This window comes from Neolamprologus multifasciatus, chromosome 7 (genome assembly GCF_963576455.1).
Source record: "Neolamprologus multifasciatus chromosome 7, fNeoMul1.2, whole genome shotgun sequence".
NCBI lineage: Eukaryota > Metazoa > Chordata > Actinopteri > Cichliformes > Cichlidae > Neolamprologus > Neolamprologus multifasciatus.
In genome coordinates, this window is record NC_140445.1 from 56,972,097 (window position 1) to 56,995,295 (window position 23,199).

Here is a 23,199-nt window from a genome sequence, read left to right on the forward strand (position 1 = left end):
CTTCATATTATTCCGCTTTGCTGTGATGAGATATTTGGATTTGAATTTTGATTTGCAACCTTTACCTTCCCTCGGAGAGGACACAGAGTACAACAGATCTTTACGGTTTGTTTTATGTGTTAATAATACTGTACGGCATAAAAAAAAATTTTGGGGCATAATTTTTTGGACACAAACAAGATAACTTCTCAGAAAAGCTTAAATATTTCTAGTTCTGATTTGCGTTTAAGGGGTGTATCTGGGGGTGGTAGAGGCTTGGCCCACTCTTAAATCTAATTGGCCACATTAAATGCCTCCCAAAACTGTTGAGAAACAACAGCCTGTATGCAATCAAGCATGGCATCACATTTTTATTCTTATTTTTTTTAAACTGGGGGAACTTACAGAATTTGCACATCTGATGTAAATGTTGCAAACCGTGGGGTTTATTATACTTGTGTAAAATATGTTTTATATCTAAAGCTATTTGTGGCTGTAGAGGGAGCTGGGTCAAGTCTGGTAGCCTCATTAGCCCCTGCCTCTGCTCTTTGTTTATGAACGTGACTTACAATGTGTGTTCTTTCTGAACATTTGAACTCTACCTGCTTTGTTCTGTGCATGTACAGGAAATGAAACGTGAATGTAAGTCACACTTACCTTTTAGGAATGGACAAAAAAGTGTTTCACAGTGAAAGAATAAAGCAGGCAACATGGATATGAAAAGGGTTAAATGATGCTGGTTTGTAACTTTACTTCATTTGTAAAATATAATACAGCATGAAATGTTCACAAAAAATTTCACACTGACGCCTCGATTTGCTGTTGACAGGTGAAATAACTATAAAGGTTTTATTTAACATCAGTGTTAGAAGAAAACAGCACAATGGTTTACAAAAGGACACTTGTGTCTTTGAATGGAGTGTATATGAAAACAAAGATTTAGTCAAGTGTGATATTTACAGCAAAACTGACCCATTAATTTAAAGTTAAATAACACACCTTTAAAATTCAAGTCATATTGAATGTAAAGGATAATAAAGTGCTTTCATGCATTCCTAATAATAGCCTGTGCGAACTACCAAAACGGGAGTTATGATGAGCTGACGTGCACACAGAGAGAAAAGAAAAAAAAAAACTATAAAGCTTAAAAAATGATGGTCTAAATTCACTGGCATGCTTAATCTGCGCTGGTGAAAGGCAAAACACTGTAAGGCCTTATAAATGATCAATTAAGGCTCAAACTGATGCAGAGAATATGGAGTGCGGCTGTCCTCCCTCTGGTTTAATAGAGTCGAGACCTGCTACGGTGTCTGTTAAGTGTACAGACAGATTACGGATTAGGGTTAGTGGTTATTTTGGCTGATCATATGCACTGTGGGTTTTTGGGTGAAGGGTTAATTGGGTTTGATTGGGGGTTATTCTTGGGTTGTGTCTGCACTGAAGCAGAGAGGGATAAATGTGCTTTCAAGACACATTGTGGATTAACACTGAGCTCAGGTAAGTTAAGAGGAGGAGGATAACCATTCATCAGCAGACATTAGTCAGGTAGGGATTGGTTGAGAGAGGCTTGTCTGGTTATGAAGATAGTCGTGCTGTAAATGCCAAAACATATAGGACTCTAGTTTTAGCTCGGTATAATGCTGTAGCCCACACTACAGGTAATAATCTTTAAAAAGTGTTATTTTTACAGATTTGACAATCATATCTGTAGCTTACAATAGCAATGTACTCATCAGAATAATTGATAGATTCAATCTCAAATTGGTGATAATGAGTTGAAGCAGGAAGTTGTCTTGGGAAAGACTCCTGAGTGACCAAAGCACCCTGACATAAAAAAAAAGCAGTCTGCTGTTTCCAGTAAAGGGACTCTGACCTTTCCAAATGGCCTCTTAGTCTTTGCTGTTGTCTTTTTCATGATGTTGCCTCATTCAAAGCGTTCAACAGTTTACTCTGTGTTCGTATTACTGATGAGAGTTTTAGTTAAAACTATAAAAATAAGACCCAAGCTGTAAAAAAACCCACAACTGCTCTGTTAAGGAATGACATCAGTAGCAATATTTTTGAGCCTGAACATATAGTTAGTGTAACAGTGGACCTGGGTAATTTGCCAGCAGGTGTTGATGAAGTTGTCTTGAGTATGGGTGAGTGGGTGTGGCCTTATCCGTAGCTGTGAGGACTGCGGGGGTTAATTGGGGAGGAGTCTTCCCTCCCACTCTGTCCAATCAGCTGGTACAGACGGTGGCTGAGGTTCTGAACCTGACAGGTGCCTAGGACGCACCCCACCCTCATCAGGTGGGGGTGGCCCCTGCCTCTACCAGCATGGCGACGACCCCGTGACCCGCGCTGCCAGACTGGCGCCTCCGGTAGCACGTTGTGTCTTTGGTCGACCAACAGGTCAAAGGGCTTTGGCGGGGGATCTTTGTGTGGGAGCAAAGCCCTCCAGATGATCTGTCCGTCTTCCTCTGTAATTTGGTTGTGAGCAGCGACAGAGAGATCAGACACAGTCGGCATGATGCTGGGGTGAAAGGACTTTGGGAATTTAGAGGCACCGGGAAAACTCAGCCTGAGAAAAACAGACAGAAAGACAGAAAATATTTCCAGGGAATCACATTCACATACGTCATTTAAACGTGACTTTAGGGTAATAATACTACTTTCAGCTGCTGCCTTATTCACAAAGGGTCGTCACAGTGGGTTTGTTGCATGTTTGACTTGGCAGATTCTCTTATTGATGCAACCCCAAAGGGATATATGTCGCCACTAAGGATCAAACTAAGGATCTCTGACTCTACTATGGAGCCCCCATGACTTTAGGGTACATTATGTTAGTGCAGATTCATTTCCTGAAGACTTAGTGAATCCTTTAGTATAACTTCAATTAACCTCATCCCAGCCTAACGCAGCAATTTGAAATTGAACACTTGTGTGGATATGAAAGGGTGACTGTGTAAACGCGCAACATTAGCAATACCTGAGCCACTTCCTGTTCATATGTGATGATTGGCAGTCATGCATGTCGCCTGCTTGAGTTTCAGAGTGAAACTGGATAAACGCCTTACAGGATTCACGGTTGCACTGCAGGAATGTCTGCTGTGCTCAGTCTGAGGTCTCATTTTTGAGAAGAGATGATAAAGAAAGACAGAGTGGTGCACAGGGAGTATTTCTGCCTGTAGCTATCTAACCGTCTACGTGCACTGCTTTCCCCCATTAATCTTCAAAACACAGTTAAAAGGGTGATAAGTTCATTTTAGTCAATAATTAAAAAAAGAATGCAACCAGTCGGTCTAAAATTTCTGCTAGCGACATCTAAAGGCTGCTCTGTTTCCAGCTCCCAACCGGACCAAAGTGGTTTAAACCAACAGAGTCGAGAACCAAGACACTGACATCCGCTCAGTCAAAAAAAAAAAAGACATGGTTAATCAATAACAGTATGCAAGTCGGCAAATCTCACAACAGTTCCGGGAAGTGACAAAGCACAATGTAGATTGGTGGTGAGGGGCTCCTACACCTCCTCCACTCCCCTTGAGTGGGTTTTAAGTACTTTATTTCTCAATCTCCTGCTGTCTGCACACTTTTTTTCCCCTCACATCATCACAATACCTTTTCTATTTAAAAAAGAAAAAAATAATTCCCACTTTCTCCCAGATGCTCAAGAGTTCAAGTGCAAAGAGGGGGTATGTTTTGTCATGTAAGCAACCAGCGATGACATAATACTGCACTACATAGGTAAAGGCAGTAGATTCTAAGTTTGCAATAAAGCAATTGCCTGTTTATTCCAGCCCTTTTATACTGCTGACAGGAGCAAGTGGTTAAGTCAAATGACCGCAAACCCTCATCATCCTAATTCTCTTTAATACTTTAATAGTTTTGTCAAACACAACACTGCCTTACGCATGACTTATAATTCTGTACTGCAAAAAATTATATTGTATATTCAGTATGTAAGGAACAAAGAATAAAGGCAGAGGGATGGATGAAGTAAGATAATGTTTGTTTGTTTGTTGTGAAAAGTGGGCCAGATTACCATTTTATCCTGTAACTAATCCTGACTGGTATTCTGATCACTCTTCTGGCTGGACACCTTTAGCTCTCACTGCCAACACACACGAGAACACACATTCATTGTGTGTTATACCATTGACTTTAAGCTAGGTGAACTGAACTGGTTTTAATGGATGGTGAATGAAGCGTGCACACTTAGACACACACACACTGGCATAATGTTGCATGGTGGAGAATTAGTCAAAACACGTGACTGTGACACGTGACTGTCAAACTGAGGTACAGACTTTTGCATGCATGCGGTACACAGTGTAAGCAAACTCTTGGCTTTATTCATCTTTACATGCGTGTGCTGACATCTGTAGTTGCCTGTCTCTTTTTCTTTCTGCACAAAACAACACACATTTGTGCATTTACTCACACACATACATGGTTAAATGGCCCCCTGTGGTGAGGTTTAAAATCAACTGCCACTGAAGGGAAAGGCACTTGGCAGCAAACTGCCTCCCAGTAGCAAGAAATCTGGGCCACTGAGCTACTTGCTAGTTTCTAACACATCTAATACAGGTAAGCTAATATAGAGCAAAGAACCAATACAATAAACACATAAGCTTATTTTTTATTTTACTTCCAGTAATTTTTCATTGTGGTGAAAAGGTTTTGCTTTTCCATTGTACTACAAGATTGGGGGATGGGTGTTCTTCTTCACCTTTCCACCTGTCTCCTTTACATTCACACAAATGTTCTGTCTTGCTTCCTCTGGCTTTCCTCCCTCTTCTCTCCAGAGCATACCTACATCACTCTAGACTCTTTTCCACCAGCTCCCTACTCTCACTATGGATCACAATGCCATGTGTGAACATCCTAGTCCACGGAGACTCCTGCCTGACCTCATCTGTCAGCCTCTCCATCACCTTTGCAAAATAGACAGGTCTCAACCCCACCTTGAACTCCCACTGCACACCTTACCTCTGTCTCGTTGTCCTCATGCATGTCCTGCAACACTCTCACACACTTCTCTGTCACTCCTAAATTCCTCATGCAGTACCACAGTTCCTCTGTTGGCACCCTTCCGCATGCTTTCTATAGATCTACAAGGACACAGTGCAACTCCTCCTGACCTTCGTATTGTTCCTTTTCAGCTGTAATAATGATAATAATAATAATAATGGATTGGATTTATATAGCGCTTTTCAAGGCACCCAAAGCGCTTTACAATGCCACTATTCATTCACTCTCGCATTCACACACTGGTGGAGGCATGCTACGGTTGTAGCCACAGCTGCCCTGGGGCAGACTGACAGAGGCGAGGCTGCCATATCGCGCCATCGGCCCCTCTGGCCTCCGTACTGCTGCTCATTAATCATTACTAGCTTCGGTCAAGCTTCAACAGCTCTTTCTCATATCTTTGTGAGTGGCTCATTGCTCTGTTTTTATTACAGCTCTGAACATCACCCTTGTTCTTGAAATTCAGTACACAACTTCTCCATCTTCTCATTTTTCAAGATTATGTTAAACAATCTGGCAAAAATAAACAAACTCCCCTGTCTTCTCTCCTAGACTCCAGACCTCCACAGGTATGCCATCTGGACAAATCAGCTTTCCATGTTTCATCGTCTTCATAGCACATCCCCTTGCCTCATTCAGACATTTGCATAAATGCCACTCTTTCTTTTCTGTTTAGCAGTGGATGGGTCAGAGTGCAGTGAAAAACCATCTTGCATTCTTTGAAGTGCATCCTTAGTCTCCACTGGCTGTACATTTATAGCTGTGAACATGAATTCACTGCATCCTGAGTTCTTGTAGATGAGAAACTGCCCACCAGAGGTGCATGCGAGCACAAAATTGTCAGACGTAGTTAGATACAGTGGGGCAAAAAAGTATTTAGTCAGCCACCGATTGTGCAAGTTCCCCCACTTAAAATGATGACAGAGGTCAGTAATTTGCACCAGAGGTACACTTCAACTGTGAGAGACAGAATGTGAAAAAAAAATCCATGAATTCACATGGTAGGATTTGTAAAGAATTTATTCATAAATCAGGGTGGAAAATAAGTATTTGGTCACCTCAAACAAGGAAAATCCCTGGCTCTCACAGACCTGTAACGTCTTCTGTAAGAAGCTTTTCTGTCCCCCACTCGTTACCTGTATGAATGGCACCTGTTTGACCTCATCATCTGTATAAAAGACACCTGTCCACAGCCTCAACCAGTCAGACTCCAAACTCCGCCATGGCCAAGACCAAAGAGCTTTCGAAGGACACCAGGAAAAGAATTGTAGACCTGCACCAGACTGGGAAGAGTGAATCTACAATAGGCAAGCAGCTTGGTGTGAAAAAATCAACTGTGGGAGCAATCATCAGAAAATGGAAGACATACAAGACCACTGATAATCTCCCTCGATCTGGGGCTCCACGCAAGATCTCATCCCGTGGGGTCAAAATGATCATGAGAACGGTGAGCAAAGATCCCAGAACCACACGGGGGGACCTGGTGAATGACCTGCAGAGAGCTGGGACCAAAGTAACAAAGGTCACCATCAGTAACACACTACAACGGCAGGGAATCAAATCCCGCAGTGCCAGACGTGTTCCGCTGCTGAAGCCAGTGCATGTCCAGGCCCGTCTGAAGTTTGCCAGAGAGCACATGGATGATACAGTAGAGGATTGGGAGAATGTCATGTGGTCAGATGAAACCAAAGTAGAACTTTTTGGTATAAACTCAACTCGTCGTGTTTGGAGGAAGAAGAATACTGAGTTGCATCCCAAGAACACCATACCTACTGTGAAGCATGGGGGTGGAAACATCATGCTATGGGGCTGTTTTTCTGCCAAGGGGACAGGACGACTGATCCGTGTTAAGGACAGAATGAATGGGGCCAAGTATCGTGAGATTTTGAGCCAAAACCTCCTTCCATCAGTGAGAACTTTGAAGATGAAACGAGGCTGGGTCTTCCAACATGACAATGATCCAAAACACACCGCCCGGGCAACAAAGGAGTGGCTCCGTAAGAAGCATTTGAAAGTCCTGGAGTGGCCTAGCCAGTCTCCAGACCTCAACCCCATAGAAAATCTGTGGCGGGAGTTGAAAGTCCGTGTTGCTCGGCGACAGCCCCAAAACATCACTGCTCTTGAGAAGATCTGCATGGAGGAATGGGCCAAAATACCAGCTACTGTGTGTGCAGACCTGGTAAAGACCTATAGTAAACGTTTGACCTCTGTTATTGCCAACAAAGGTTATGTTACAAAGTATTGAGTTGTATTTTTGTTATTGACCAAATACTTATTTTCCACCCTGATTTACGAATAAATTCTTTACAAATCCTACCATGTGAATTCATGGATTTTTTTTTTTCACATTCTGTCTCTCACAGTTGAAGTGTACCTCTGGTGCAAATTACTGACCTCTGTCATCATTTTAAGTGGGGGAACTTGCACAATCGGTGGCTGACTAAATACTTTTTTGCCCCACTGTATATGTAACAGAGAGTGAGAGGACCTAAGTGTCCAGCCTTCTTAGGCACCAACCTCACCTTCTTCCTTCAGAAGTGAGAACACACCTCACATCGCCTGCTGTGTGCTACATGTGAGAAAGGATAGCTTTAGACAGCATCTCACCCTGGCTTTGTTACAGCCAGTTACATTAAAAGTACGACTTTATTATGAGTTGACAAGATCTGATGATAGTGATATCCATTTCCCAGTCACAGTTTTCTTTGCCCACCTGGTCTGTTTATACGCGGTACTAGCTGGAGAACAGAGAGGGATTGCTTATTGTCAATGAAACTTACTGTAAAGTTGTAAAAATAAAAGTTATTTTTTGAGCAGCTGAGATGCTTTATAATGAAATTTGGTCATAACTCACAGGAAGGAAAACAGAAATGATTGTTGCCTAAAATATCTGGCAGCAATTAACACTCCATGATAGCAGTATGTAATAAGCTGAACCCCCTTTTGTGTTTTTCTTTCTATTGCAACCCCCATTCCCTCACCTCTCATGTGTGATTCAGGATGTGAACCTGAATCTGAGAGACCAAAAGGAGCGTCTCCGACATTCTTCCCCAGTTAGAGCTCAGCATGGGGCTGTTCACAGAGAGACTGAACACACATGCAGACACATACGTGTACACAGACACACACACACACACACCTTCCTGCTGTAATTCCTCTACTTTGTGCAGAGAAGACTTTTTGTCCCTATGGGTTGCCCACAGCTTCACTAACAGCACGACCCCCTCCCTCCTTTTGGCTCTCTGTCTTTTTAAAATTACAGCAGGATGCTTTCATTTTTCTTTCTCTCCTCTTTTATTTCTTTAGGCTCACTTTGCTGAGTGCCAGCAGCAATATTACGTTACATCCAACAGCACTGAATCACACTGAGACGTTTGAGATGGGGTTCCCCACAACCCCCGCACCCATTAGCCAGAGATGTTTAGTATATAATGCTACACAACTTAATCAAATTGCTAATTCTTATTGGTATTGTTGAGGGAAAACAATCAAATAAACAAGCAGGAATAGTTCTGAAAAAATAATAATAATTGTATGAAATGCATTGCCTTGATGCCTTTTTATCTCACACTGTTATTGCACTAATTTAGCTCTCGAACAATAGATAAGGTGTATTCACAGTAATGTGGGATTAAAGCTTTATAAAAGCTGCAAATAAGGGGAGAAATCCCTCTTGTATAACTTAGACTCAGGGAGCATAACCCCTCTCCCTCTCTTACGCTTTCTTTCTCACACACACAAAACAGCGTAAGAAGTTTTCTCTGATTAGATCTACCAAGGTAGCAGAAAACAAAGTAACGACCTGTGGGTTTGCATGTGACGGTAATTTTAAACGGCGTGCTGCTGGCTTTGAAGCAGCCACATCATAAGATGTTCTTAAGGAACCTACAAGCTGCTGGTGTCTTATTCAGACTGCTTGCTTGCTGCTTGGCCCCTCGGTATGCGCATGTATCCTTGTCCCAAATCCCACTAAATCACCTTCACCTCTGTCTCACCTCCTGCTGCTACTGAGAGGAATTACCTTACTCTGTCACTAGACCCCTTTTCTTCTCTTTTATGTTTTTATTTCTTTTTTTTTCTTCAAATGCTACAAGTTCTCGCAGTGTCCCAATACAATTACTAAAGATAACACTCCATTTACAATCATATAAAAGAAACGAAAGCTGAAAACCGCCTTTTTATAGAGGCTGAAACCCTAAATAATGTTGTGTTTTTGAGATTTAAATGATTTAACGATTAAATGTGTAGTGGTTGTTTTGTTACCTTTTTACAAAGGCTTTTTATTTCTAAAGAGAGAGTTTAAAGGGTGTTATGTGGTGCAAATTTATTCACAATTACTCACAAAACCTTTTAACATTACTTTATACTGTATCTTGTATGGGGGGAAAAAGAGGAAAAATACTAAATGTGCATCAAAGTAAAGCAGCAAAATGAAAGTTGTTTTCCTTTAAGGTTATTAGTTAAGAAGATACTCTGAATTTAACAATTTACTTAAAAACAAATATTTAAATCCCCATAAAAGTTTCGGGGTTCGGGTACCTGGGTCTGTGAGTTCTCTGCGGAGTCAGTGCTTGGGACTGGATCTCCAAAGGCAAGAGCCCGAGCAGCACGCACAGCCACGCCGGACGGAGGGTGCACATGACAGGGTAGCGGAGGCACACTGTCCGGGAGCAGTAAACCAAAATATTATTGATATTACCGGAAATGTTAAAAAGAATCGATTAGAAAAAAAATCCAAGAATATGGTCTGTCTTTTTGTTGTTGTTTTGTTTTTACAAAATTATCTCTAACATGTAAAATGTCGCGTATTCATGAACGACACGGTCAGCATCATCTCTGTTTCCTGCATCTTCGGCACACTGACCTCCGCTGTGTAATCCAACGTGATGCTCACTGGGGCGCAAAGCAGGAGCGAATGGAGTGTTCTGGTTTATAAAGTCCGAAGGAGGAGGAGGAGGGAGGAGGAAGTTTTATTGCGTGTCCTGCTCACCAACCTCACCTCCAATGAACCTCGCAACCTAATTAAACCTCAAGAGCTTCAGTCCTCTCACTAATCCTGGGTATGAAGTGCATCTGCCATATTTGTTTTGCGCTTTATGTAAGGTAACTTATATTTTTGGATTTCATTTCCCATTAAGCAGTGTCCTTGTGGCCAACGAGCCTAGGCTGACCCACTTAGAAATAACTGCTGAACCGATTATTATTAACACAGTGAAGTCGTATTAAACCCCCTGGAATACAAAGAAAATGTTATTTTTAGTAACAGGACTTCACTTATATGACAACCACGGGTTTTCATACAGTAGCCTACTCAGTGCATGCCTGAATAACTTCCTATAAAACCTGAAATAAAGTCATTATAAAAAAAATTACTTTTACTTTGAAAAGGTATTGCATTTTATTAGTCTAATGCTTTCTACTTTGCATAAATCTTCTATTTCTTCTTCTACCTGCTGGCATTAGTGGATCATCTGCCTCCATCTCACCTCATCGCTGGTATCCTCCTCCGTCATACCAACCTGCTCCATGTCCTCCTTCAATACATCCATTAACCTTCTCTGAAGTCTTGCTCTTATCCTCCGGCCTGGCAGCTCCATCTTCAACATCCTTTGTCGAAACCAGGTTTCGCTGTCGAAACCTGTCAAAGCTGTCTCACCAGCTATCCCATGTTAGAGTCCCATGTTAGAATTTTCGACTTACCATCATTAAAAAGCATATTTAAAGCTTAACACACATTAATATGAATGTCTATGGACAATTTCCCCCTTAATAACAACTATGAGTAGGGTGATGTTTTTTTTTTTTAATGACTTTCTTAACTGGATAATTGAACTAGGTACATGTCTGCATTGGCTGATAGCTGTCAGCTACAGTTTCTGCTAGGTCTCATCCACTACTTCAAGTTGTTAAACTGGATCCTTTTTGTGTTATCTTTAATAGACTGGCTACTGTTATGGCTTGCTGTGTGGTTCGTACTTCGGCTTTGGTGAGTAACTTTTTTGTGCTTGTGTTTTCTGTTTGTTACCACTGATTATCTGCATTGCACTCATACAGTTTATGAATATAGCTTGCTATGAATCTAGCTAGCATTAGCTAATAAATTAGCACTCCGTTCTTTTGTTCATATAATGTAATATCTGCTTCAAAAACCAACATGGCAGAAGCCAAAAAGCTAATGTTATAGCTTCAGGTCAGCACCTACACAGGTATTTTGGAAAACATAGCCTTTTTGCCTCTCGCCCACATATTAGCACCATTTTAGGTCACTGAAAACTGAGATTTCTGGGGTTTTTGTGGGTTGGGGGAAATCACAATGCAACTTTGTTGCTTTTATTTTGAAGGTGACTGCTATTTGACGTGTGTGTGTGTGTGTGTGTGTGTGTGTGTGTGTGTTCAGTTGACACACATACCCACATAGCAAAATTGGTATGGCCCGGATCAGGCCCACACAATGTGCTTACACATGGCTGACATACCGCAAAGAATGACGGCCCTTTGGTGGCCCAGACCTGGCCCACACATGGGCCAGCACAAGGCCAGTTGCATACACACTGGTGGTCCTGTGCGTGGATTACCTCTGGCAAACCTGATCTGGGCCACCAAAGGGCAGTCATTCTTTGCGGTATGTGGGCCAACTGTAGGTGGTGTGCTGCCACGGGCCAGTTGTAGACACACTGCTGGCCCAGAACAGTTTCAGCTCTGGCCCCAGATGTCAGCCTAATGTATACCTTAAACAAGCCATGCAATAACAACATGTGCCAGAACATGCCGAAACTCTGTTCAGACAGTGAATGGACTGATTCTTATATAGCGCTTTTCTACTCTCCCAGATTACTCAAAGTGCTTGATACAACATGCCACATTCACCCAATCACATACTTTTGCTTAACTGAGGGCTTCCTAACTACATTCATAACCATTCACAATCTTGACATGCAGATTGGAGGAGCCAGGGATCAAACCACTAACCTTCCTATCAGTTTGTGACCTGCTCTACCACCTGAGCTACAGCCTCCCACTGGCAGAGATGAGTAAGCCCTCACTAGGTTTTGGATAAAGTGTACACTCACAAACCTGTCAAACCTGCATTTGAAACATTGGCTACCATAGCAGTAGAGTATTGCAACATGGCATTTGGGTCTTCTAACTAAAATAGGAAAATAGGAACATAAATAGTGCCATCATTGAACAAGAGATGGTGTTAGAGGTAAAGCAGTGTGCTAGTTTGTGGTGAGAAGATTGCTATGTTGAAGGATTACAGTTTGAATTGCCATTATGAGACTAAGCACTTACATAAAAATACATGATGCAGAGCGCAAACTAATATGTGAAGCCAGAAGAACAAGCATTACACATCCAAGGAAGAAGCAGTCAAGACCAGCTTTGTCTTTTCCCATAAAATTGCATAAATAGCAGTAACAAAGGTAAACTATTCTCCGATGGGAAGTTTATTTGGTGAACTGTTATTATGCCCATGAGAAAAAAAGAAGCATTTGAGAATGTGTTTCTATCCAGGCAAAGCATAACAAGACTGATCAAGGACACTGTGGAAAATCTGCAACTTACGCTGACAAAGTGGACACTTTGCACTGGACGTGATGTCTGTGACACAGCCAAGTTACTCATCTTTATGGATGGGAAAACTAAAGTGTTTGAGATTGCAAGGAACAAACTGGCAGATGTGACCCCTTGGGAAAATTAACTGCTCACCTCTGGTATACATACAATATAAACTTTGTTACTGTAAGCTCTTGGAGGACATTTTATTAGATACACAGGCAAGTAGATGTGGTCAAGATGACCTGTTGAAGTTCAAAACGAGAATCAGAATGCGGAAGAAAGTTGATTTTAAGTGACTTAGATAGTGGCATTGTTGTTTTGAGTATTCCAGAAAATGCTGATTTACAGAGCATGGTTAAAAAAAGGAAAAAATGTCCAGTGAGCCCAGTTCTCTGGGTGAAGATGCCTCACTGCTGGGAGAGGTCAGAGGAGAATGGCCAGACCGGCTTGAGCTGTAATTCAAACAACCACTCATTTCTACCAAAGTTTGCAGAAAAATATGCCATGTTGAACCTTGAAGCCGACTGCCTGCAGCAGCAGAAGACTACTGGATGCAACTTACTTCTGTCAAATAAGAACAGAAATCTGAGACTATACTTCAAATGCAGCCTGATTTCTGCTGCAATATTTTGATTGTAGTATTAGAATATGGCATAATGGTAATGGTCTCTTAGCACCAACTGAGGAGGATTTAAACCCCACAGCCTGCCTGTGTATTGCTGCTGACTATGTTTATCCCTTCGTGTCCAGAGGGAACCCATCTTCTGGCTGTTTCCATCAGGATAGCGTGCCATGCCACAAATCTCACATCATCTCAAACAGGTTTCTTGAACATGACAATAAGTTGACTGTACTCAGATGACCTTCAAAGTCACCAGATTGCAATCTAATAGAGCACCTTTGGCCTGTGGTCGAATAGGAGAGTCTCATCATGGACGTGGAGCCAACAAGTCTGCAGCAACTGTGTGATGCTGTCGTGTTAATATGGACCAAAATCTCAGAGGAATGTTTCCAGCACCTTCTTGAATCTTGTGCCACGAAGATCAAAGGTAGGTCTAAAAGCAAAAGGGGGTCTAAACAGATACTAGCAAGACATACCTAATAAAGTGGTTAGTGATGTTTTTATCCCAACATGCCAATTTAAATCACTCTCCCTGCACTATAGAGCAGGTTATTGTGACATTTATAAAGTTATCAACAAAAACTGACATTTGTCTTTACAGCCGAAAACGGTCCAATCTAAGGAAAAAAAAAACATTGCCTGAAAAATAACACCTCCACCACCTCCATTAAAGATGTGTTTTGTTGAAGAAACCTGAGTACAACAGCAGTATATGAACTCATATTGCACCCCAGTGCCTGGCTTTATGGCTGCTGATATTTTTGACCTGTAAAGAGATGACATTGTGCAAATTGTACCCACATGTTTCCCACATGGGGGTCAGAACTCTCGCATGGAGTTAACCTGAACAGCTGTGACATGATGCACGAGCCAGTTAAACCCATGCAAACCCAACGTTTTTTATGTTCAAATTAACATCATGTAACAAGTTCAGCTAAGACAGATTGGCTACTGTTATGTTATCCCCTGATTATGAAAGTTCAAAAAAGTAAGGAAAACTAGAGAGAATCAGTCTCTGTGTTGGCCAGAGGCTGTCAGATACTGTTCCCTTCAGTTTTCTTGTAAAAGAACAGCTCTTCTTTACTGTGAAGGAGGACACAGATGAGCAGCTCAGTCTGAACCTGATTAAAAGAATGCTCTGTATGTGGAGGTGGCTTCAGGTCTTAATTAAAGCGCCATGGCTGTGCTTGTCTGTGACTCAGCAGTTTGCAGTATTACCTTGTAAGCTCAGTTTCCAATACGGTGAGCCTTACCTCAGTCCAACATGTGCATTAACACATCTCCTATCTACCCAAAGAACAAACCTTTGTGTGTATGCGTGTGTGAGGAAGTGTGTGCATGTATCCAGACTTATCCTGGCTCCTCTGTGAAGGGTTTCAGTTTCAGTCTTTTGTGTCTGCTGAACACCTCAGGTTGAAATCTGAGTGGAAATCAGCCATCTGGCTACAGTTATGAGCTGTAATCCAACTCAAAACAATCAGAAATCACATCGCATACACACTTGCAATACAGAACTTCCATTTTCTGTTGAGCTCTCTTTTCACTGTGGAATGATTACCACAAAACTATGGCACACAGTAGGTTCATCACAGTAAAAATCATGGAAGGAACTTCCACAAAGGCTTTTGTGTCTACATTGGCAGGTTTTTATGTGTCTAAATGTCATATACATATCACTACAATCAAACAAGATAAAGATAAAAAAAAACAACCTTTATTTGGTCTGAAACACGAGTACTAAGGGTGTCTGAAGTATGTAGGCCAAAGGGCCTGTCTCTCCTCCTCAGTTTACGTCCCAAGTAAGTCAGTCGTAAGTATTTTAATGCATCTGCAGCACTCCATATAAGGCTTGTTTATGTGCTGAATAAACGTTTATTTTTAAGGGTGGGTGTGACCACAAGATGTGCAGTAGTAATATGTTGGTTTAGTTTGTTCCAGTTATGTTGCACATACAGAACGAACCGTGTTAGGTACAAAGAGTGAAGCAGAAGCGTGCAGAAACTACAGGGTGGGCCATTTATATGGATACACCGTAATAACATGGGAATGGCTGGTGATATTAAAGTCCTGTTTGTGGAACATTAGTATATGTGAGGGGGTAAACTCCTCAAGATGGGTGTTGACCATGGTGGCCATTTAGAAGTCGGCCATCTTGGATACAACTTTTGTTTTTTCAATAGGAAGAGGGTCATGTGACACATCAAACGTATTGGTAATGTCACAAGAAAAACAATGGTGTGCTTGGTTTCAACGTAACTTTATTCTTTCATGAGTTATTTATACGTTTCTGACCACTTATAAAACGTGTTCAATGTGCTGCCCATTGTGTTGGATTGTCAATCCAACCCTCTTCTCCCACTCTTCACACACTGATAGCAACACCGCAGGAGAAATGCCAGCACAGGCATCCAGTATCTGTAGTTTCAGGTGCTGCACATCTCGTATCTTCACACCATAGACAATTGCCTTCAGATGACCCCAAAGATAAAAGTCTAACGGGGTCAGATCGGGAGACCTTGGGGGCCATTCAACTGGCCCACGACGACCAATCCACTTTCCAGGAAACTGTTCATCTAGGAGTGCTCGGACCTGGCACCCTTAATGTGGTGGTGCACCATCTTGCTGGAAAAACTCAGGGAACGTGCCAGCTTCAGTGCATAAAGAGGGAAACACATCATCATGTAGCAATTTCAAATATCTAGTGGCCTTGAGGTTTCCATTGATGAAGAATGGACCCACTATCGTTGTATCCCATATACCACCCCAACCATCACTTTTGTTGGTCCAACAGTCTTGGAGGGATCCATCCAATGTGGGTTAGTGTCAGACCAATAGCGGTGGTTTTGTTTGTTAACTTCACCATTCACATAAAAGTGAATAAAATCTTCTGCATGAACTGCGGGTCCTGTTCCAATTTTTGTTTTGCCCATTCTGCAAATTCTGTGCGCCGATCTGGGTCATCCTCGTTGAGATGCTGCAGTAGCTGGAGTTTGTAAGGGTGCCATTTGTGAGTAGCTAATATCCACCGAAGGGATGTTCGACTAATGCCACTCTCCAGTGACATGCGGCGAGTGCTACGCTGTGGGCTCTTGCTGAATGAAGCTAGAACAGCCACTGATGTTTCTTCATTAGTGACAGTTTTCTTGCATCCACATTTTGGCAAATCCAACACTGAACCAATTTCACAAAACTTAGCAAGCAGTTTGCTAACTGTAGCATGGAAGATGGGTGGTCTTGTAGGGTGTCTTGCACTGAAATCTGCTGCAATGACCCGGTTACTGCGTTCACCAGATATCAACACAATTTCGATCCACTCCTCACGTGTTAACCTCTTCAACATGTCAATGGCTGTGAACAAAGAGAAACTTGTAAATAACTCATGAAAGAATAAAGTTACGTTGAAACCAAGCACACCATTGTTTTTCTTGTGACATTACCAATAAGTTTGATGTGTCACATGACCCTCTTCCTATTGAAAAAACAAAGGTTGTATCCAAGATGGCCGACTTCTAAATGGCCACCATAGTCAACACCCATCTTGAGGAGTTTGCCCCCTCACATATACTAATGTTCCACAAATAGGACTTTAATATTACCAACCATTCCCATGTTATTACGGTGTATCCATATAAATGGCCCACCCTGTATAATGAAAGAGGCATGTTTTCATTTTAATTTGAACAGAATTTGCAGTTGAAATGAGAGATCAATCATGTTTTGCAACAGTGTTGTTCAGTAATGAAGTTATGAAATGAATTAATACATTTCTTTTAGGTTAATCATTTTTCAAATTTCTTTGTATTTTTAAGTCTGCTGGTAAAATGTAGGGGTTTTTGCTGCCTCCTTGTGGAGAAATATAGGACTACATGCTTATACTGGGCAAAGAAAAAATCTTTTAAATAAAAATAGCCAAGCAATAATATATCCTGATTATGTCTGTATCTGGGGCATGAGGTGCGAGAAAAAGAGATGAAAACACAGATTTTCATATGACCTGGAAGCTACAGAATAGAATAGAATAGAATGCCTTTATTGTCACTATACAGACATACAGAGCATCTCCTACTCGGTGCAAACGTGGTGGGGGGTGCAGAGTTTCTGCAGCACTATATACATATGAACAGTATTTAGAGAAAAAATATATAAAATGTACAAATATACAATCGGATAAAAATAGAAAAAAGTAAATAAAGTATTAATAAATAGAAGAGGGGGGGGGGCAGTGAGGTGAGAGCTTATTGTTTAATGGAAGCATAGCTGACATATATGCCATCAGGGGTAAGCACATCATTTTTAAATTACTAATTATCCTTACGTATAATTAGTAATAGCAGGAGCTTCAGGTGGTGCAGGGGCATCAAACGGGTGCTGGGTTTGTCCAGATGTTGCAGAAAGCATCCCTCATGACAGGGCCATGGCCTGTGTGGTAACAACTAGGTTTTTCGACAGGACAGCGCTACAGTACACACTGCCCGCAGGACAAGGGACTTCTTCCAGGACAATAACATCACTTTTTTGGACCATCCTGCATGTTCCCTGTGAACCTTTGGGGATGGATGGCTAGGGAAGTTTACAAAAATGGGCAACAGTTCCAGACAGTAGATGCCCTTCTGGCGGTTCTCTTCATCACTTGGAGAAATGTACCCACTCACCTCATGGAAACGCTTGCATCAAGCATGCCGCAACAATTTTTTGAAGTGATCAACAATAACAGTGGAGCTACTCCTTACTGAGTTAATGTTTAGAACTTTTACGGCTTATCAAAAGTTTAAGACCACACCTTAAAAAAACCTGTAAACTCCCCCAAAACAGAAATCAAACAGCTAGATTCAGTTTAAGCTTTGTTTTCAATAAATTGCATGCTTAAAAAAATGTTTTGTCTCACTCCTATTTCTTCTTGTTGCATGTTGAAACTATCTGCAACCTTGTTAAGATACAAATATGCAAAATATGATTTTTTGCTATTTTTAAACTTAAACTTTTGATCAAGACTGCATATGGCACAGGGCCCGTTAGGCTCATTTAATGCAGTGTGGCTCGAGTGGCCTGACACTTCCCAGAAACAACGCTGTTAACCAAGAAGAATGTACAGTAGAGTTTGTATCTTGAAGAGGCACATTTTCTATTTGTTTTGCAGCACTAAAAAGAAAAAAGACAACTCTGAAAAGAGACAAAAATATTCATACAATTCAGTGTTTACAGTATGTGATCCCTTAGCTTTGTGGGCCTCAAAGGGCGTTCACATCTGAAATGAGAGAACCAGTGCAGCCAGATGTTTTGTCAACACCCTTACATTAAAATTGAAAAACCACCATTTAACCCTCATAAGTCAGTTTAATCATAAATCCAGTATGTAAACAAACATTTACAGATGGTGCAGGGAAAATGTGATACGTGCTGGATTCCTTTACTAGCAGCAGGTGGCGCTGATTATAAACCAAAGACCGGAAAATATGCTAAATAAAACAGCACCAGCACGCACTTCAGGATCAAACACAAAGTCCCTCCCTGTCTTTAACCAATTCTTCCCACTTTTTTGTATTCACTAATTTCTCCAAAATAAAGTATGCATGCTTTTCAGTTCCACTGTACAGATAATGGCTCACAAATATTTATTACAAAGTACTCTAAAGTACATGAAGATGCAGATGCAGCATTTTTGCACGGTGCACAAAATACAAAAATGGCACAAACTGGGTTTGTTTGGTTAAGTGACCTTGAAGATCTTGACCTTATCAAAGTAAAATAGTGCACCATTATGTTAAAAAAGCAAAAAAACAACAACAACAAAACAAAGCATGCAATAGTCATACACTTCAGTCCAATTCTACAGAACAACAGGAGCATTGTTTCTCTGCATTGCTCTCCTTATAGAGCTTTCTTTAAAAATCTATACTGGGGAATACGTTTAAATTTGGCCCAGAGTGGTGAGAGACAATCAGCTTTAAGAAATAAATAAGCGTGCAATGATGTGATTGTACAATATCTGCGGCTGCCCTTTAAGTTCACCCTTGTCGTCCCAAAGCTGTGATGAGGTCCTGCAGTGGCTCAGTGTCTTCTGGATCCAGCAGCTCATGGTGCCGGCAGAAGAGCGTCAGGTGCATGAAAAGCGTGTTGAGGTGCGGGTGCAGACCCACCTGCTGGGCCTGTGTGTAGTGAGACCAATAAATGTGAGCCATTGTCCTGAACAACAACAGAAACACCTTCTGGACCATAAACACGAAGCCTGTCGGAAATTTTGCACCTGGAGAAACGAGGAAGAGATAACAGTTTAAAACTAAAACTGAAACTGGAACGTGCCGTGCAATTAGGTAACACACGATGTAAATGCACTCTACCTGCTTTTGTAGGGAACACGTCTTCATCAGTCAGTAGGTCCTGAATGTATGACATGGCGTAGTCAAAGTAAAGCGGAGCAGAGCACTTAAGCTTCCTGCCATGGTCATCAGTCCAAACATAAACCCTGAGGACGAAAGCGTACTAAGAGTTTACACAACATGGAAACAACAGAATGTTTTTTAAAGGGTAAATATTGTAATGGCACTCCTGGGCTGATAAAGACTGAGAACCTACTCAGAGCTCAGCTTAAAGACTGATTATAGTACATTTAGGTCAACCTCATGCAAGCTCTCCTAATGCTGTTAGCAAAAAGGCAGTTTGCTGGCAGTTGTTGGGAAAAAGTGAAAAACTAACTTTTAAAACAATTCACATAAACATAATTTTTTCTATTTTTACAAGACTAATCGGAGCTTGGACATTTTACTTCAGCACATGCTGATTGCTTGCAGTTTACCCCAATGACTGCAACAGATATAGCGTACAAGGTTACCCATATTTAATATGAATATAATATTATAATATACATCAAGAACAGCTTTTGTATCTGCATACGGTGCCACAATTTGCAGTATAATACTGAGTAACTTACGCGTTGCCTGGTCCACAGGCAGTTGGGCATGTGCTGGGAGTGCAGAACTCTGATAGCGCACTGGAGAACAGGTTTATGTGCTTGAAAAATGCCACAGCTGGAAAGAAAATAAATAAGCACAGCAGCATTATATCTTGTGCACGTTGCTGTTCTCTCTTCTTCTTTGTTTTTGCAGAAAGAAAAAAAGTGTTGGGAGTTAAAGAGCTACAGAGAAATGAGTCCAAACACAAATCTGTTACTACTTACTGTTGCTGGCAAGCCACTCTGCCTTGTCGACGCCAGGCGGCAGAGCTATGAGGGCATACATGTCTGCATGTGTGATCCGCTGACACACATACTGCTGCTGCAGATATGGACGCGCTTCCTGGTTATTGTTATTAATCCCCCTTGAGAAGACAGTTCAGAGTTAATGAAGCCGACACAGAAAGAGAAAGAGTGGGAGACCGAAAAATATCGCTGTGTCTAACGACCAACGGGTCAGTGGATTAATGACTGCTGCTGCACTCAGTAGATAAGATGTTTTAAGTTCTTTCATCTATCTTGCTCTGTGTTGGCTGACACACACACATTGAAACATACGAGCACTGCTGTGACTGCAGACCTAAACATCCAATACAGCAGCAGTTAATGTAATGACAGCAGTCAATTCAGAGCCAGCGTAATTACTGTTAATGAAGCAGACTGCTGCAGCAGTCAATGCTGGAAAGCAAATAACTGAGCAAGATTGTGCAGGATAATGTAGAGCCGAGTGCTGAGGCCAACCCTTTTTGGGAAAACATCTCTTTTTCCTACATCGGTTTATATACTGCACCTACTGATAAGCTACAGACAGGGCTTATTAATCAGGAAGGTGTGACAATATAGATAGAGAATACTGGGAATGCATGATGTTTACAGTGTGATGGAGAGTCAAACCTGGCAGCAGAATTTGACTTTATTCAAAGCAGGGATGCAGGATAGTTGCTCCTGATCAGAGCAGGCTAACTCAGACTTTTAGTCAAGACTTTGCAATATTAAAAGTGTAGTGGATCAGGCAGCTGTCACGCTCAGCTTTCTTACACACACACACACACACACACCCGCACACCCGCACACACGCAACAGCTGAGGGTTTACTTAATATGACCTTGCCTGCTGTGATAAGGAAAACACAGTACTCTCCATGGGGTTTCACTCCCCCCTGTGTAAATGTGTTAGTGTGTGTGTGAGAGAGAGTGGCTGCCAGGGATCATTTGTGTAAAGGTTTAAACAGGAGGTCTTTTGTCAAACGTGAACGGTCAGAGCAGTCAGAAAGGGAGGAAGAGTGTCAGAAATCAATGTAAACATTAGCTGTGCAAAGGTACAGTAGAGCAAAGCTTTGCCAAGCCATGACAAACTTTCCTAATATCCACAGGAACTTCAGCTGCTCACATCCTGCTCTGTTACGGCTCACTGACATTAACTCAGTCACCTCCTCTCTTGGCTACAGGTTGTCAGCACACAAAAACAAAGAACCCAAAGCTAGTTGTCATGTTGTGTTTTTTGTGTAAACACTCTCCTCTGTGACCCTGCTCTCCTGCACTCGGCCATCTGTCCACTTTTACTTTGTCCATGAGCGGGTTTCTCTTCGCTACAACGAGCTGGCTGTAAAAGATTCAACCTGGGGCAAAACATTTGCCTAGTAACTGAGATAAAACACATTTTCCCAGTGCCTTTTCTCATATTAGTTTTAACTGCTGCTCATAATGTGTTCCCGCTGTTAGAGGAATCCACCGTCACTGATGGCATCAGGCAAATATGTAACACACACACACACGCACACATATGCACACAGTCTTATCTGGAGAACATTCCTGAGTAAACCATGTGCAGCCAGCTTTCTAGTCACATTTCTTACACACCGTTAACAGATATAAGTATTGTCCTCTTTTTAACATGAGTGTTTGTTCTATTAAAAATACAGAAGTAGTAAAAGATTGACAGGACAAACAAAGAAATGCAATAAAAAAAAAAAAACAAGAAGAAAAAGAGATATAACTTACAATTTGTCACTGCTGATGTCAGAAGGCTGAAGGGTCTTCCCGTCTGCTTCTTTAGCCGAGGGGTAACTATGGCACCCCCCCATGGCGTGAAGCTAAGAGCAGAAATGTTGATCGTGCCAGCCCCACTTTTCCATCCCAAACACACACATACACACACTTCTACACAGTCTGGGCAACATATGGCCACCACTGCTCCAACACAAACATGTCTCAGCTTACAAACCGATCCAAGGTATCACACCCCCTCTCAAAAATCTTCTTTACATAAAGTTTTTTTCTCCAAAATATAGCGAAAAAGTAGTCCAAGAGTTAGGGATTGTCTCCCTTAGTCGTCTCCTACTCTTTTTTTGCTCCAGTGATCCAGTGTCAGTGTGTTTATGTCTCCTTTGTCTGAAGTCCCACACCCCACAGGCTCCTCCTCTCCCAGCTCCAAGCAGACAGGCAGGTTTCTCCACAACCCATTAAAAGTACAAAAACACAACTCCGCCTTCTTTCCCTTTCCACCACTGCAAACACACTCTCCTTCATGCACTCTGCGCAGAGAGAGCAGGCAGGTGTGGATCAAAACCTAAAAAGGTGTTTGTTTGTTTTTTTCTCTGGTGCAAAAGTAAGTAAGGAGGGAAAAAGGCAGGGAGAATGGTAGAAAAGAGTCTTACCTCTTAAGACTTAACAGTATCTGTGCTCCAGGATTAGTATGACAAACATCTAAGCTCAGGAATGAAGCCATACACCCACGGGTAAAATGGTAACTACATATAGAGAGGACCACAGGCTGAAAAACTAAAATGTAAGTGAAGCGAATGAGCACAAATGAAGGCTCTTCAGGTCCTTCTCAGCTGTTATGTGAACCAACTTTACTTGATGCCTGCAGCACACTGACATCTAACTGACAGGCAGGTTTATGTTTGCAGCAGGGGAAACACTGTGAGGGTGTAGCACTGATTGTAGGTGTGGGAGACGGGGACGCAACATAATCCACCTGTTCAACTGCCCTTAAGGTAAACATATTCCAAAGACCATGTCCTATTGACTCTCTCTCTGTGTACTGTGTGGTGCGTGTGTGTTTTACACTGGTTTTA

At 41.8% G+C, this 23,199-nt stretch overlaps 2 protein-coding genes across 3 annotated transcripts; both read right to left on the bottom strand.

Moving 5' to 3' along the window:
• Window positions 1-794: 794 nt before the first annotated feature.
• Window positions 795-11,537, bottom strand: adm2b (adrenomedullin 2b). 2 transcript variants are annotated; one of them, XM_085165214.1, is made up of 3 exons: window positions 9,781-11,537; window positions 9,529-9,649; window positions 795-2,542 (listed from the first exon to the last, which is right to left on the bottom strand). In XM_085165214.1, the coding sequence occupies exons 1-3, from the start codon at window positions 9,836-9,838 to the stop codon at window positions 2,137-2,139; spliced, it is 585 nt and encodes a 194-aa protein (XP_085021340.1). In that variant the 5' UTR covers window positions 9,839-11,537; the 3' UTR covers window positions 795-2,136. The 2 variants fall into 2 exon arrangements, with proteins under 2 accessions (XP_085021340.1, XP_085021339.1); XM_085165213.1 differs by having other exon boundaries at window positions 9,854-11,097.
• Window positions 11,538-12,331: 794 nt separating this feature from the next.
• LOC146515597 (MOB kinase activator 2) lies at window positions 12,332-23,102 on the bottom strand. Its single transcript, XM_085165211.1, has 5 exons — window positions 22,121-23,102; window positions 20,346-20,485; window positions 20,100-20,196; window positions 19,510-19,634; window positions 12,332-19,415 (listed from the first exon to the last, which is right to left on the bottom strand). The coding sequence occupies exons 1-5, from the start codon at window positions 22,201-22,203 to the stop codon at window positions 19,177-19,179; spliced, it is 684 nt and encodes a 227-aa protein (XP_085021337.1). The 5' UTR covers window positions 22,204-23,102; the 3' UTR covers window positions 12,332-19,176.
• Between the last annotated feature and the right edge of the window lie 97 nt (window positions 23,103-23,199).